Source organism: Ambystoma mexicanum, chromosome 2q (assembly GCF_040938575.1).
Source record: "Ambystoma mexicanum isolate Mex_15411 chromosome 2q, UKY_AmexF1_1, whole genome shotgun sequence".
In the NCBI taxonomy this organism is placed as follows: domain Eukaryota; kingdom Metazoa; phylum Chordata; class Amphibia; order Caudata; family Ambystomatidae; genus Ambystoma; species Ambystoma mexicanum.
The window spans coordinates 1,319,890,986-1,319,908,706 of NC_090924.1; the positions used below are offsets into that span (position 1 = coordinate 1,319,890,986).

The 17,721-nt window shown below is 49.4% G+C and overlaps 1 protein-coding gene across 5 annotated transcripts in view; it reads right to left on the reverse strand.

The window, feature by feature from the left end:
- The window catches only part of SLC4A7 (solute carrier family 4 member 7), a 1,353,206-nt gene that overhangs the window by 576,219 nt on the left and 759,266 nt on the right, over positions 1-17,721 (reverse strand). For all 5 annotated transcript variants that reach the window (XM_069648779.1, XM_069648778.1, XM_069648775.1 and 2 more), the window contains one exon: positions 5,877-5,982. In XM_069648779.1, coding sequence (XP_069504880.1) covers positions 5,877-5,982 — 106 coding nt within the window. The remainder of the gene's footprint in view (positions 1-5,876; positions 5,983-17,721) is intronic.

The following is a 17,721-nucleotide window of genomic DNA, read 5'->3' on the forward strand; positions in this document are numbered from 1 at the left end:
CAACTCTTTGCACGCTCCGGAGACCTTCGGCGCTGCATCCCGCATCTGAAAGACAAAACAAGGTGCGTTTAAAGACATTGGGGAACTTTAATACTCACGTGCCATTACTACTTTCCACATCTAATCCAGTGGGTATTCCGGCACCCTGCAGCCGCTCCGAACTCGTATCTGCAAAATAAAAAGACAGAGCGCATCGTGAAGCAGGCAACAAGCGCTTACTTACGTGCTTCCAGGCGCTTCTATTCATCACACGGGCTCCATCTTCAACTCACTTCAGCCCGTCATCCGCCATCGCCGGAACCCTGCAAAACAAGAGACATCATTACTAAAGACTTTAAAGACATTTGAATGACTCGAAACTTACCGTTCGTGCAGTAAACGACGGACAGCAGTCCTCTGAAGTCAAGAGGCCTGCGCTACCTATCCAGTGAAGAAACTGGTTACAGCACTCTGCCCCGAGGCAGATGGAGAGCTCGGCATTCACGTACCTAAGGTGAGAGCGTTAACCTTTGGGGGTCTACAGGAGAGGGGAAGAGGAAAGAGATAGGGACACACCAAATAACCCCAGTTCATTAACCCCATATTTTCTATCTGCAGACATCTTACTCTACACGTCAGGCATACAGTGCACAGAGGTCCAGCCCAAAGAGCCAACCGGGTGCTACACATCACCTTTGAAGATACGGTAGTCGCCCAGTCAAGACCGGCGCCTCTGCGAGAATCAGGTGAGCGTTACAGAGAGTGACCACCAAGAACTTTTGGGACTTGATGTGCTTGTTTAAGCGACGAAGGTCCAGGATTGGTTGCCAGCCGCCGGTCTTCCTCCTTACGTAGAAGTATCGCGAGTACACTCCAGCGCCCTAGAGCCTCTTTGGGAAGAGCTCGATGGCTCCTTTCTTCAGCATCACCCTTACTTCTAGCAGCAGTTGAGGGACACGGTTTTCCTTCCTGGCCACGGGAGGAATGCGGGGGCACTTTTTTTTTTTTTAGAAACTCAAGTGTGCCAGAGGGCCAGGGAATCCAGCACCCATTGGTCATTGGAGATGGACGCCCACACGCTGACCAACTTCACCAGCCGACCTCCCACCGGGGTGCTCAGGTGGGGGCCAGACGCTACGGCCGGTTCAGTCCTGCTTGGTAGTGGACTTGCCTCCTTGACGACGAGATCCTCCTGACTTGCCGCGTCCTCTGTAGGCCTCCTGCAATGAGGAGCAGGCCGCCTGGCGGTACATTGAGGAGCCGCCGCCAAATCCTTTGGAGGCACCTTGCTTGCCTCCGGAGTTCCGAAAGGGCGGCCGTCTTTGTTGCAAAACTCCCAAGGCCTGCGCCGTTTCCGTATCAGCCTTGATGGCCTGAAGTGACTCATCCACTGTCTTGCCAAACAGGTTGTTTCCGTCGAAAGGCATGTCCAAAACTCTGGTTTGCATGTCCTGGTGGAAATCGGTTGCCTTGAGCCAACCACGCCGGCGAAGGTAAACACTGTTGCCCATCTGGTGGAAGCCAGTGTCAGCAATGTCCGTGGCCACCGTTATGGCGTGGTCCGACGCCACCTCGCCTTCCTGCAGCATCTCCAGGGCCTCAGCCCTCTTGTCATCCGGGAGGAAGTCCAGCAGAGGAGCGATCTTACACCACAGCTCCCTGTCGTAGTGGACCACAATCGCGAAGGCGTTGGCCGCTTTAATAGTCGTCACCGCCGACATGTCGTCTTGTCCCATGGTATCCAATTTATTCCCTTCGCCGTCTGGCAGGGAGGTCGAAGTTGAAGCCGTCGCCCCCGCCGCTTTCATCTTGGCCGCCGCCTAGACGACCGAATCCGGGTTCGGCTGCACCCTAAGTCACATGGGGGTGGAATCCGGGAACCGTACTTCTCGTACCGGTCTATCTTGGCAGGGGTCGTGGACGGGTTCTTCAGGAGCTCCAGCCCCTCGTCCCAGATTTCGTCAAGCAAAGGGACCGAGAGGACCCTCTTCCTCTTAGCCTCACGCCATTGATAGAGGAAACCTTCCTTCTTCCGTTCCACCGGGCAGAGCTGAAAGCGCTCGGATGCCCTGGCGATCATGGCATGGAAGGAGCCAATTCCGTCGGGCAGGGAAGCCCGTGGGGGGTCGGGTGGAAGGCCCATCATGTCACCACATCCGTCCCCATCGTAGCGGTCTCTGTTCCCGTGTCATCCCTCGGATCCGGGGAAGGAGATGAAGGCTTTGAGGGCCGCGTAGGCTGGAATGGCGGTGGGGGATGAGTTCTCCTCCGCTTGCTTGGAGGACGTCCCGACGGTCCAGGCTCCGCTCCGGGTAAGGGCAACCTTGTCCTCATCTCTGTGCACAAGGCCTGGATAGCCATCAAGATTGCTCCTGAGCTGTCCTGTGGCCCAGGCACCGGCTGCGAAAGGCGCGACAGTTGGGGAGTGGAATCCTCCACCTCCACGGGAACCTCGTCGGCCTCACTGTCGCTTTCTTCGTCCGCCTCGTCGGGATCCCTTTCGTGGGACCGGACTTGATCGGACCTCCTGTCCAGGATCTTCACAACTTCAGCCAACTCCTCTTCAGAGGCTGTATCCGTGTCCATGATGGCCACCTGCCCCCCCACCCTCTTTTTCCACCGGGGTTTTCATGGGGGTCTTATCGATGGGCTAAAAAGAGGATTCCCTCCACGGTGGCAGGGAAACTCTGGGCCCCGAGGTCGCCTCCACTGGGGTAGTCTGCACAGACTTCGCCAGGGCCGCCACGACTCTCGATAGAGGCCTTAGCCGGGTGAATCAAAGCCTTGACGACTTTGGACACGCTCAAGGCCTTCACCTTGGGAGGGGGGGCTGTCTCCATCGGGATGGACTGGTACTTCTCCCTAAGTTTACCCAGGTTCTCCGACTTACTTTTCCCTGAGCCAGAGCGTTGGCTCGTGGTTGATGGCATCGGTGAAAGTGCGCCCTGCCTGGCAGCCGAGGAGCCTGACCGTTCGGCGCTCCTGGTGCCCGCGGTGCTTTGTCTTTTGTTGGGCCCCTGTCACCGGGCGCCCTCAAAGGTCTTAAGAGACCGCTCGGACATCTTCTCACCTGCTGCTGGGCTCTTCCCCCTCCAGCCAGTTGGTGAGGCGGATCCGCCGATCCTTCATGGTCCGTTCCGACAAGTTCTTGCAAAACACACAGTCCTTCTCCACGTGCGTTCTTCGTGAATGCAGTAGAGGCATCTAGAATGCTTGTCCTCCTTGAAGACATTCTGCAATCTGCATCCAGGGCAGCTCCTGAACAGCTTGGATCCGGGTGTCGTGCTCCCTTTTTCCTGGGCCATGTCCACGTGGGGTATGCTTCAAAGAATCTTCTGGAATCCTCCAAGAAGCGGGATGTTACGCTCACCTAGCTCCCACAGGGGCGTCGGTCGGACCCGGACAGCTGCGGTCTCCACCCACGTGATGGGTAGTGCAGCTATGACTGACTGGATCTGCTCTCCTAATCTTGTCTGCTTAACCCGTAGAAATATTCTCCCGCAAGTGGAGGGATGGATTTAGCCACTTGTGGATTCAAGTGATGGCACCCCCACGGTCCTCCCCAACTAATCACCTCCGAAATGCCCTCACAGCAATCTCACCTTATATTCTTGAAAGATGAGCTCTCCATCCTTGCATCGATTCCAGTTACTTCACTGGTTTGAAGGCTCGGGAGAGTTCCGGAGAGTATTGACTAGGAGGTTCCTGGTGAGGACCAGTAAGTATTAAGTTCATAGAGTTCAATATGTCCGATGTGCACTCTTGTTCCCCCCTTCCTTTGTTGTCTTGCAGCTGGCTCGTGAAAAGATGCTCTTGTGGCAGCTGGTGGCGCTCAGGTAAGAGTCTGTATTACCCGGCGCTGTCCGGTAAATGTTGCACGAGGAAAACGTGTTTTGTCTCTCTTTACAGATGCGGCACGTGAAAATATGGAGAGTCACAAAAGGATGCCTCCGGTGGTAAATCAGGTAAATCTATGGTGGTAAGAATTATATTTGTTGGTTCCCTCGGCTCACCTTGTGGTTTTCTTTGGTCTCCTAGGTGCCGAAGAAATGATGGAGGCAGCGCTGACCCGAAGGATGCTGTGAAGACTGGCGAGTATGGCGCGGCGCTGCAGCTGTAGGTGCGGCGCGTGCAGAAATGATGTTCTTTACAGGTCCGGAGACAAGATGGATCCAGAATCAGGTGTGGAAATAAGTTCGTCCCTTTCTTTCCTCTGTTTTAGGAGCTCCGGATTCAAGGCGGGCGTGGCAGCAGACTGGATGCAGGCACGGTGTTAAGCTGCTGGAGGCAGAATAACGCGAAGCGTGTGTTGCTGGTCGGGTGTGGTTTAAATAGCCTCAAAAGTAGTCCCAGGTAAATCGTCCCTAGAACCACACCCAAGAAAAAATAGTCCCTGTAGAAAAATAGTCCCTTTCAGGCTTCATGTTGGATTGGAGTCATTTGCAGCATGGTCTGCCTGAGGTAAGTAATGACTATGAGCCTGGCGCGTTAGGCGCCAGGACCGATTCATACTATGAGCCTGGCACCTAAGGCGCCAGGACTGAACCCAGATAGCCCCTAGCCGGGGCTGCTGAGGTTTTACTAAATGTCTAGATGCCTGCTCAGGGGCTGATGGACTTGGTCCGGATGCCTGGGGGTAGGCATCATGACACGGGACCCGACGGAAACTTCACCCTTGAGGGGTGTAGAAAAAGCCTAAACGGGTCCCTGTTGATCAGAAGTAGAAACGGTGGAGCTTGAGGCTAGATGGACCGAATAAAAGGTTTCACTCTTTGAAAAATCGCAAAACGCAGTAAAAGCTCGAGAGCTATAGCACAAGGACTCCCAACACTTGAACGTGCAGTAAAAATCTGAAGATGGCTGCCAGAGGAGGGGCTTAGGTAGAGGGCAGTCATTGGCTGGGGGCAGTATGACTCAGAGAACAGTGATTGGTTATTAGGAGCAAGACCGTTCAGAAACGAAACAAACTGATTTTTTCTTTACCGAGGATTCCCAGCCTGACGGGGAATATTCATGAGCGTGTGACTCCATGCCAGGCCCCATGCTGGAGAACGGCCCTACCGTGGGATTGACTCGTTGTTTCACAAAGATCTTAAGGTCCTCTGGAGGAGACTTCTGGAAGAACTCGCTCCACCTGGCTAGTCTGTTCAGCGCTTTCGAGGACAGCGAGCCACATGCTGTACAAGCATGCCAACCGTGGTCTGGGCCAAGGCAACGTAGGCAGAGGGTGTGGGGGTCTGAAGCTGGGAACAGCCCGCTGCAGGATGGACCTGCTGAACCCTGTGGAAGTCGACATGTGCCGGGGAGGAGCGCGACGCCCGAGGACTGAGTACCTAAAAGATAAAAACAAAACATACAAAGAAGTATCCGCACATGGAATTACATGGCCAAAGCCAAACCTGGAGCGCTGGTGAATTTGGCCCGTTCCCGTCGACACGGAAAAAGGGACTTGGGTGTGGCGCCAGAGGGCGGAGTCAGAGCAGCACATCCTCCCTGGGGAGGTTTTCTGGGGAAAAAGGTTCCGTCATCCGTTCCTTGGAAGGGACGCCCATGCAGTATGAAGGAAAGGGGACGGGACGTAAGAGTACGGCAGGTATAGGGCAGCTAAATCAATCCTCTTAAGAGATGGTCTTCAGAATATGTTGAATGTGAGGAAAAAAAAAATAACAAGTTATGGGGGAACATCTTTCCCGATATGGTGTCCATGGCGCAAATGGGAGGCATCACAGAGCATCACTGCACCCGCTGGTGGATGAAAGATTTTCAAAGATCAGCTGGCACATAGAAAGAGACTATACACACAGTCACACACACAACTTGTATATAACATAATAGGATGAATGACATTAATACATTTCAAAAGTTTTCAAATGTTTTTGCTGGAGATTAATGCTTACAGAAACTGTGAGGTTACTCCATGTCACATCTTCAATTGAGGTATTGGTTTTCTGCCACATCAGTAAAGTGTCATTGCTGGGGTTCACAGGTTCTGAACAAACGCACCTGGGAAGCATCAGAAAGAAAGTGGATAATGTAGATAAAATTAAGTTTGTGGTGTCTGCCCAAAGGGTATTCTTCATATTGTGCATTTGCTTTCATTGCATTGTCAAAGCAATAGTGATGAGTCAGGAAAACATTCTCCAAAGCAACGTAGAACTCCATCTTTGTTTATTTACTCCTCCAATACTTCTGAGGTTGTTTAACCTTATTAATATCGATATCCTTATTAGTTACTATCTAGGGGATTAATGCACTAGGAACATTCTAACCCACAATTATTTAATTTGCGGCACCTTTGTGACCAGTATAGAGGGGAATTCTTAAAACACAAAACCTTACTAATTAAAACTGCAAAGACAATTAGATTTTGTGAAATTCTAGTCTTACACAAGTTGTGGTATCTTTACCGAACTGATAACAGGCATACACAAGTATTTCTTTGACCAAATTTCACACACCACCTTAAAATAAAAGTCACTAACTAGCTTAACAAACCATGAAATCCCACAATGAACGGTGTACCCGACTATCGCATTTAGATCCTGTGGAAAACACAAGTCAATAAGGTTCTCCTGGGAGGCGCTGTTGCATGCGTAATAAGATGGCAACTTGATATTTGAGCTCCTGCAACCCAGGCTCTCTTCATGGCCCCATCCAGCCCCTGAGGCTGTAGTTGTCGTGCCCACAGAGAAGATGTGTGCCTACGCGGATTGTCGCCAGTGGCACTACTGGAGCTGACTGGAGCCGTGCTTCCCTGTGGCGCTGCACGAATCAGATGGTGGGGACAGCTGTCAGGGTGCCATTACTGGAAGAGGGCCAGAGCGCGTTGGAGGTCCACGTTGTGACAGTTATGGTGTGTGCAGCGCTCCGAGACACAGCAACGGTGAGGGGGGGCTGTGGGTTTAGTCCACTGAAGTGGCGGGACCCCAGTGGCAGTGATTGGAAGCAGGCACTGTCAGCGAGGCCATTGCGGACAATCAATAAGTAGGCGTTGTCCTGGGGGAAGAGGGGGGTCAGGACCTGAGTGCCATGGTGGCCATTTCTGCATTGAGCCCTCAGCCTGGGAGGTATTACACTCTGCGGCACCACAGAATTATTGAGAACCTGAATTTACCCAGAACAGCACTCAAATGGATCTCAGAGGTTCCATGATAACTTAACACGGACGGCTCACAGAATCCAACAAAAACATAACAGTCTGCAGGCATGCAAGCAAGGCTGATGCAGCCACTGAAACAAAGTACGATTTAAGTCTATAACCCCAGCTGTTGGGCACCACACAATTAATCTTCACCTTGGTGTCCACTGCGGCTACCAGGCTCTGAGCCCATGTCGGTCCAAATCTGAGTGAGTGCTATTGATGTACATTGAAAAGTGGCTGCGAGTTATGGGATTGTTTGCATTCTTCCGACAAGCTTTATGCTGCGCTGATTCAATACAGGACATCCCTGCTGCTGTGTTGGTGAACTGCTACCCGCTCACATGGAGAGGTGCAGTGTGGATTCTGGATCACCTTTTAGTTCCAACCCCCTCCTCTCCCACGCTCACTGTCAAGAGGTGGCCCAATGTGACTTTGCTATGTGGTTATCCTCCAATAATATTGTGCTCAAAAACGACCTGCGCTTCTATACCTAGACTGTCCTTCCCCACCCTCTGGGCACTGTGGTGGAGACCTCCCCCTGGAAGGTGTATTAGCTGCTGCAGATAAGAAGTCTGGAGAGACAGAATAAGGGGCCGGTGAGGAAGCAGAGCTCCATCAATATCTTTGCTAAGGCTACCCCAAAGGCAGCAGGCATCACCACAAAAGAAAACCGGTCAGGAAGTGCACACAGGAACACAGCGTATGATGGCCTACATGCAGGAGGGGTTCTCAGCCATCCACAATAAGCTAGACGACATGAATGGAATTATTAGCTCCATGAAGACTCGCATGGAGAAAACAGACTTACGCATAACTGAGGCAGAGACAAGGGTGAGCACCGTGGAATAGGTCAACGCTGAGGGCAGATTTCTCCTGATTGGCAAAGCAGGTAAAGGTGGTCAGTAGGAAAAATGACCATCTCGAATCCAGACAGTGTCGTAACATCCGGATCACCTGGGTTCCAGAGGACAATTTGAATGGATCCATGGAGGACTTTGTGAAACCCTCTCCTAACACAGCTAGAATCCCCTAAACTGTCACCTCAGTTTGCAGAGGAACGTGCTCACTGATCACTGGCGCCTAAACCCAAACCTGGGGCACCGCCCTGTCCCATAATAGCCCACTTGCCAAATTACCATTACAGGGATTCCATCAAGGGAAAAAGGGATGCTCTTCATGGGCTCTAACGAGCTACATATATACCCTTACTTTTCAGTGGCGGTGCAGTAGTAAAGGAAGTCGTTTACGACTGTAAAATAGACTGAGCAGGGCATGCAATAAGCAATGCTGTACTGCGCCAAGTTGTGTATTCAGAGTGGAAGCAAGACATACTTGTTTACACTCCCAGAGGAAGCCTTGAAATTCCTAGATGAACGCTCTGATGGATAGGGATTCTTCTCAATCTGGCTTGTTTGATGTGCCTGGTTTTTGTCGCTCACCTCTAGGGGCTTCAATGGATTTTGCGTTATGCTATCACTGTGGAGCGGTGGACTCAGCATCACCTTCCTTAGATAATGGGCCATTGGCCTGTCATGTTCTTTTACTGTTACGAAGGAGAAATATTTCTGTTTAATGCAATGTTTTTTTCAAAGGTTTGGAAAGAGCCCGGGTTGCTGCCTGTGCGCCTGGCTCCCCATGCAAGGTTGCAGAGTTAACAGGGTTGAGTTCTATGGGGGATGCATCCTCTCGATTGGGGGTGGGGGATTAAGTTGGGGTGCAGTAGTAGTTGGGGTTTCAAAATTAGCTTGCTTTGAATGCACTATTACGAAAGCAGTTGATACAGAGCAGTTGGGAGCGAGCTAGGTCGACGTCCACATATTTGGGGATGACCAGTGCTTGGAATGGCAGTGATGGGTGAACTTCGATGTTTAAGCTGGAATGTGTGAGGGTTGGGGGTGCCTATTAAAATGCGGAAGCTAAAGCACTATGTGCAACATCATAAGATCCACCACTTGTTCTTGTAGGAAACCCATGCAGTAGCTGTGGGTTGTGAAGGGTTTGCCAAAAACTGGGGAAGAAAGATTCTACACCACATACTCCACCCAGTGTAGGGGAGTGATTGTGCTTCACAACTCTGTACAATACATGCATAGGAAGGCCTGTGTGGATCCCCTGGGGCGGTATGTTATGCCGTATGGTATGCTGGTGGGGAGAGAGATGATCCTATTGAATGTATATGGCACCAATGTGGATGACCCAATGTTGTACGCATAAATTACAGCCTTGCCAGCTAGATAGCCCCTTGCACCCGTACTGTGGGGTGGAGATTTGAATAATATCTTCAACATTGACTTGGACAGGTCCAGCCGATGTAGTAGGATGCTCACGAGATTAGCGCAACTGGTGAATAACAGTATGACAAATGTGGATGTGTGGAGGTCCCTTCATCCGACTCACCCTGCATATTCCTTCTACTCCTACGCTCATGACTCCCACTCCCATATTTATTTAATGGCAGATTTCTGACGTGCTACTTCATGCCATCACTTGTGTGAAAATATTGCCCAGAACATATTCTGATCGCTTCCTGGTCCAGATATCACTCCGGTTGGATGCGCCCATCCAAACCCCCCCCCCCCCACCTCCCAAGACCTTGCACCAGCTGGAGATTCAAATCTCAGGCGCTACTGGACTTCGGCTATCGAGACTAATCTAGGAGCCACATGTCAAACTATTTTTTTAGACTAATGTAGGGTCTGTCTCTTCCTGTGTTGTATTGTGGGAAGCCTTTAAGGCTTATATCTGGGGGAATTGCAATGTCCACTGAGCAAGGCATTCTTAAAACCATACAACAAGATATAAAAAAACAGTGAGGACACCTTGCATCGACTGGAGCAGATACAGGCGATTTGCCCCCAGTCTGCCACTTTAGGGCAGATTTAGGCAGCTTTAGACAGATTCAGGACACATGCTGAGAGAGCACAGAGGTTTATAGAGGCCCTGTTGGTGGCGAGACGTTACAGCGAAGCCAAACGTCCAGGCAGGTTACTGACTTCAGTTATTCGTTAAGCAGGGGGTAGCAGTTGCATTCAGGACAACTCTGCATACTATGACGGAAGTGAACCGGGTATTCAAAACCTTTTATTCAAACCGTTAAACAAAGTTAATTGCACGCCTGCCGGCATAGATAGATTTTTGGGCGATCTACTTTCGATACTGTCCAACGAGGCTAGTGATATTATGGACCTCCCCATTTCACTGGATAATATTGCTTGGACTATCAACACCTTGCTTTCTGGCAATGCTCCAGGCCCCGATTGCCTCACGGCTGAATTTTATACACATTTCAAATTATACTTTGCTCCTCTCATATATAGAATGTGGATAGAGGCACTTGAGATGCAGGTACTCCTTCCTACTATGAGAGCAGCAGTCATAGTACTGCTAAAACCCAATAAACCCGCTGTGCAATGTGGCTCTTACCGATCCGTCTCAATGATTAATTCTGACATCAAGATCTTTTCCAAAAATGTGTCCACTCGCTTCTCGCCATGCAGTTCAAAGGCGAGTCAGGTTTTATTCAAGGGCACTCTACAGCGCTCAACTTGCGCCGTCCTTTTAACATTCTTGCCGAGATCGCCCCGGAGGCTCAAGCAGTGGCGGCTGCACTCAACATACAAAAAGCCTTTAACTCGGTCTCATGGCAATTTATGTATGCCGTCCTGTACACATTTATTTTTGTCCCTAATTTTGTGTCATGGGTGCACTGCTGTATGTGAGCCAGTCGGCTAGGGTTAGTTCAAACTGTATGCTTTTGTCCCGATTTCCCATAGCTAGAGGCATGCAACATGGTTTCCTCTGCTATTCCTCATAATCATCGAACCTCTGGCAGATTTAATCAGGCGCATACATACCTAGGGGGTATTCAAATATCTGGTGCACCCAAAATAATATCCCTTTAAGCAGATGATGCAATATTTTATGTGAGCGAACCCCAGCTTCACTTAGTCCCTATTATGCAGGACATTATCCCCTTTGGGGAAGTGTCGGGTCTCTGCATCAACTACACCAAGTCCAAACTGTTCCCATTGATTGGCAAGACTGAGCCACATGACCTAAGTCTCTTCTGGTCACCCCAGGAGGTCAGATACTTCGGGATCACAGTAACTAGACATCATACCTCTGACAGCAACAATAATGCTTATATGAGCCTCCTTACATCCAAGCTCCAGACCTGGGCTCAGCTGCCACCGACAAGGGCAGGCAGAATGGTCATGCTTGGAGTTACGTTTAAGGAGCTTGACGTTGTCAATACTTTCATGTGGAATCCTGGCTAGGTGCGTCTCAAATGGGACACTGTCAAGACCTTACGCTCCAGGGGGGTTTGCAGCACCCAAATGAAGGCGATACTAGATAAAGGCACAAGCACAGTATGCAGCCTACTGGTTTGCAAGGGATACCTCACCCACATGTTCAAATCGAGATATATTCGGCTAGAGGGGGACATTAAATCACTGGTACTGCCACCGCTGTTTACAGATCCTTGTCCATTAGACCCTGCCATTGTGACCGAGTTTGCCTGGAGCAAAGTGTGTAAGCTCCTGGGTGTGCCCTAATCATTTCACAGCAACTTCCCTTTACAGCATTGTATCCCCGCTCTAGAGCGTATGCTGCTAATGTGCGACAGTGGGCCCGAGACTAGGTTGCTTCCGTGGGACATATGTATGTACCTGGGAATGTTATTACTGCTCAAGCGATACCTAGGATTATGCAGTAGCATTGGCTCCAGTACAGTGGATTGCATAGAGCGCTCCAAGAGTCCTGGGTGGAATTTCCAGCTATGCCACCTAATGACTAGGTTTGAATTCATCATGAATGCAGCTCTATATGGTTTGTTTGGTGCAGGACCGCGCACAGGGCACTCCCATAAAGGTATGCTCAAAATGGGCATGAGACTTGAATATGGACATCACGGATGAGATCTGTGAGGATGTGTATGAAAACCTGTAGGGATTCCTATAATTCCAGATTTCGCTTGATTCAGTTAAAGTACTCCACAGATATCACTACACCCCAGCCATATTACAGCTATTCTCTCAGTCAGGATCCTGCCCTAGGTGTTGCGCGAATGAAGCTGGGTATTTTCACATGATATGGGTGTGTCCAAGGCTGAGCGGGTACTGGAGGGATGTATGCACTGTTCTTTCTGATATGCATGACTGTAAAATTGACGCTACTCTGCTGCAGTGCCTTTTTCACAGATTTGAAGACTTGGAGAGACACTTAAATAAGTTTGCTGGTCTATGCATGCTGCTAGCGGTGCGCTGCATACTGCTATTTTGGCTCAAACCCACTGACGATGAAGCAGTGGCTGGGTGCAGTTACTTGGGCCTGTGACACTGAAGATCAATGGGCCATCATGCAACTGGTGGGGAACCGCCCAGAAGATATTTGGCAGCCCTTTAGGTCCTATCTACTGAGAAATCAGGATGAGGCTCCTCCTATATAATATGTTCCTGTTGAGTGCCGACTCTTTCCCTAAACTTTACTCCATATTGCCTGTGACTGTTGATCCCAATGCACTTTACACACCCATAAATAATCTTGCCATTTATATCTGATGTCTAATGCCCTTTCAACCTGAATGAATGTTATATTTGTACTGTTTCTGTCCACTGTGCTACCAAGTGCTTTAAGTTGCAGTACGGTTCTCCTGCAGGTTACATTTAAGGAGCACAAAATAAAACAAATTGCATCATCCATCGACTATGTGCTGCAAGATTATATTTTATTTAGCATTTAGTTTCTCACATTTTTGCTCTTCCATTACAATTCCATAAAAAACACCACAAAAGAAAACACAAACCATCAATTCTTCACATTGTAAAATGGAAGAGGGAAAGAGGAAGATGAAGCCAAAGAACTCTAATCGGTTTAAAAGGAAGCAGCCAAAAAGTCATACAAAAGAGGCCATTCTTACTGAAGATCTGTTTTTGTATTTCTTCATAAAGATCAGCTCAAGGAACTTTAACAAATTTTGCGTAAGGCCCACATTGATCCCCCCCCCCCATAAAGCGCCTCCCACCAGCCATCTGCATCGATCCCAATGCTATTTATACAATAAGAGTGTACCCTGCGTTCTCAGCTCAGGGCAGAAGAGGATCAGATTTAATGTTTCTGCTTGGTTTTTACATAGCCAACATTGGTTGTCCTCTGCTAGACCACCATATCTGTGCAATGTTGCTTTGGTGTGGAGTACGTTCAAGTGGAATCTGAGAAACAGGTCCCCGTGTTTGGCGTTGGGGATTTTTCTAAAGTATTGCAGAGTTATGTTTGGTAAGCAGAGTAAGAGAGCATTCTTGCTGTGTGTGTCTTGGAGTTGGATCTTTTGACTTCAATGTCATTCCAGTCTGCAGCCCGTAAGGCCCGCTTTACCATTAATGGGTTTCTGCATAAGGTGTCAACGGCCAGTTGAACATAGCTTCATTTTTCATCATTATGATTTGGAATTGCAGTGGACAAATCGGGGGTGTTTAGTTTGCCGAAGATAATCAGGGATTTCCAAGCAACTCTCACATGTAGTGATAGAAGACTTAGTTTGGGTCTATTAATTACCATTGGGATCGCATTTGGGTGTCTTAACATCACCTTCCAAAAGAGACCCTCTAATCGTTCCCAGGTTTCCCCACAGCAGACCAAGACAAGCCTCTGCGGCATAGGTTAATGTTGGTATGACATTCTGATAGTAAAAGTTTATGACTGGGAGGAGCGAGAACTTTCCGTACTTCCTCCCAATAACCGTTCCTTGCACAGTCAACTGTTTCATGTTTAGACAGTCCATCCACAGCCTCTCACTCCCACTTGCACTAATGATTACCGCTAGGTATTTTATTGAGACAACAGTTCGTATTCAGTTACCACCCAGCATCCAGCACGGCAACCTCTTTGCTCCCCCTTAGATTTTTCAACTTAAGGATTTGTTTTCCCAATGATTATCTTCAAGCCGTTCTGGTTGACTTAGTTCTGCAACGGGTCCAGCTTAATCTGCAGGCCGATGGGGTTTCTGTCCTCGAGGACTATGTCAGCAGCATACAGGAGCCATCCCACCAATGTTCCATTAATCCTGGGCGGGCAAGACATTGGAGGATCAAGGACCTTTCATGTGCGTGATAAAGCTGTTATATAGGATGTGAGGCACCAGGCAGCCCTGCTTACGGCCCCTGTCCGAAACCCCCCTCATAAAGTTAAACTCCTGATTGAGTGACCTGGATTACCATCCTGGTGTACAGGTCTTTAATTGCTGCCACCAAGATCCCCGGTCATTTTCACCCATAATTGATACAAAGGCACACTGCCATATAGAGTTTGCCTTCCCCTCAAGAGTTTATCTTTAGGAGGCTGATCAGAAGCAAGTTCGGACCACAGCTGACAAAGCCAGTTTGCCTAGGGTCATAGGACTCGGTGTCTTTCACCCATTCCTTCAGGAGTAGGATTCCCGCGAAGATCTTTCCAAAAACGTCAAGAAGGGCGAACGGGCAGTAATTTTTTGGGACCACCCCATCGCCCTTCTTGAAGATGGAAACATCTACCGCCCGTTTCCAGGTGGCTGGGACTCTACCACATCGAGCGATCCTCTGGAATAGAACCACGCAAAAGTCTGCCCAGGCTTCAGGGGCCTTCTTTAGCATTGAACTTGTCATCCCACCGGGCCATGGGGCATGTGAGTTGCTGGCTTTCATTATGATACACAGGATTTCCTCCATGTCAAAGTGGATTGACCAGTGGGGTTGACTGGGAATAGGTCATCTCTTCCTTTTGATCCTTCAGTGCAAAAAGGTTTTCAAAGTGTTCAACCCAACCGCTCTCATGGACCAGGTTTAATTGAGGTAGGCCATTGTCAATTTCCTTGCCATTTAGCAGTTGCCATAGGTTTCTTGAATTTTTCGAATCCAGAGCCTGCAGCATAACTTCAGAAACGTTCTGATATAGGTTTGCTCTGTAGAATATGACTCCATTTTTTTTTCCTTTTTTTCAGTGCCAAATCCCTGGTAGCAGCTGGAAAGGTCTTAAGTCTCCTAAGGTCGCCATGCAACAAACACTTCTGTGTTGCGATTGTTGTGTCGGAGTGCTTTGGTTTAAAGAAGGTTTTAGTTCCCTTTTTTCCTCCCAGAAGCTGGGCAGAAGAGGTTCGTATTACACTGCCGCCCTGCGTCCATCCGTTGCCAGACTCAATTTTTCAGTCAGTTGTTGCACTAACGCTAGGGTGATACGTAACCTGTTTCCTCCAGGTTCCAGGGCAGTCTTGTGGTTCCAGAAGTTCCGTTTTTTCATTTCTTTCTAGCACACTCCAACGCAAGAAAGCACCAGCAGATCGTGATCATTTTGTTTGGAGGGAAGTACCGTCAAGGATTTCAACCGTGGGAGCACAGTACCAAAAAACAATCAAGAGTTGCGCTTGCTGTCCAAGTGCCGTGTCGTTGCACCATCAGATATCCTATAACTTGGCCGTTCACCATATGTATATCCCTCACAGCAGTTTCTTCCAGCCACTCCTGGAGTCTTGCTCTCTTTTGAAGGTGTCGTCACTGCCATCCCTTTCCGCAGCGAGGTGCAGACAACCAACATTTAGTTGCTGCCAATGATTAGCCAAGGATCATCCAATTTGGTGTACAGCAAGTCTATCCATTCCATTAAGAGTGTACACAAATAATAGAATCTTTAGAGTTTGGATTCCAGGAAAGGTTGAAGAGCGCCAAACACCCTTGCCTGTCGGAAGGGATGATCCAGTAGTTTCATTATTGTTATCTGAACTAGGGGATTGGGATGTATAACTCAAGTGACATTCTCTATGGAGCCGTTTCTTATCAATGTCAACAGGCCAGAGCTAGGATTTCCAAGGTCCCCTTTGGTTGCTTTGTTTAGGTATCCGGTGAAACCATCCAGTAATGGGGTTTCTCTAAGCCACGTTTCCTGTAGGCAATATGGCCACTCTTCGATCCAAGGCCTGGAACAGATGGTTGAATCATCTGGGGCTCCAGGATCCAATGTCCAGCCTCTTGGGTCCTCAGACTCTAGTCCAAAGAGCCTGGTCCTAGGGCTCTGGCCAGCCAGTCCCAAGACTACTCTTTGGCAATATTAAGCCCAGGGTGTGCCAAGTCCCGACTCTGATGCTGTTTCTTTTCCCATTCCTCTTATGGTGATCTTTAACCCCTTAAGTGCCAAGGACGAGCTCTCTCTTCTTTAGCATTACCTTAGTATTGCCAAAGACGAGAGTGCTCGTCCTCTTTGGTACATTCTTTTGTGCTATCCAAAGTGAGATCCAACCCCCGGCTATGTGAGGAGGCAGTTCCACCTCACGGCCCGCGGGTTGGACTGCCTTCAGTTTCACGTCAGCATGCGTAATGCGTGCCGATATGAAACTGCAAGTTAATTTCACTGCAAGTGCCATTTCGGCTGCCGCACTGAAAACAGAAGGTACGTTTCCTAAGTTTTCTCCCTCGATTGTGGCGTTCAAATTGAGGGAGGTGTCGTTGGAAAGGGGAGACTCCCTCCCCCCAATCCCCTTTTCAACACCTTTTTTGAAGCATTGCTGGGAGTTGATCGGGTGCAGATTGCTCGATTTGTGCCCAGCAATGCAACTAGACCATCCTGGAGTTCTGGCTGGCCTGCGTTACAGCTTTTCCCTCTGGGAAAGGACAGGGCCTCTGCAGGGGCTCCCTGGAACTGTTGCTGGGCTTGGGGACAGTCAACCCAGATGGGAAACCGATGCCCAAGGCAAGCGGCCTTCTCTCCAACCGTCCTAGTTCTGGCTGGGCTGAGTTACAGCTTTTCCCTTCGTGGAGGTATTGGCACACCGCCATGGTTCCCTGGTGGGGAAAAGCTGTAACAAGTCCAACCAGAACTCCAGGACGGTTGGAGGTGAAGTTCCCGGCCTTGGACATCCGTTTACCATGTGGGTGTACTGTCCCCAGTACAGCGGCAGCTCCAGGCAGCCCCGGCAGGGCCTCCCTCTATCCCCAGGGGGAAATTCTGTAACACAGCCCAGGCAGTGCTCCAGGATGATCGGGGGTGATGTCCCTGGCCTTGGGCAGCTATCTCCCAGCTCAGTGTTTGTTCCAGGGAGGCCCGGGACATTCCCTGTACTTTCCCAGAGGGAGAAGCTGTAACGCAGGCCAGCTAGAGCTCCAGGAAAGCCGGGGGTAATGTCCCTGGCCTTAGGCACCAGTATCTCATGTGGGTCTTTGCCGGGGCTTATGGGTAATAAATTATGGGGCGATTTGCGCACGTCAGACCTCTGGATTCCCACGGGTGTCCTTTCAAAAAAGCATTGGATTCCTGTTTTTCCTTGGTGGCTTCGACACCCTAGGCCCAAATCTGTAGGTGTGTATATAGACACATTTGCCGCTGCACTTTATCACACAACCCTTTCATTTCCCAAATGTGACCTACATTTAGTCATTGCTTTAAGCACTACACACTTTAAACTGCACAAGTCAATTACCCTTCAAAAGGTCTGCCTGTGCTCCTTCAAAAAATGTATGCTTGCCCGTCCTCACCACATTTGTTTTCCTTATTTACACATGCCAAGTACGTCTGTTTAGGCCATAAGCATAAACATCCTGTGTACCATGACTCCGTTTTTGACTTGTGGTATTGCTTGT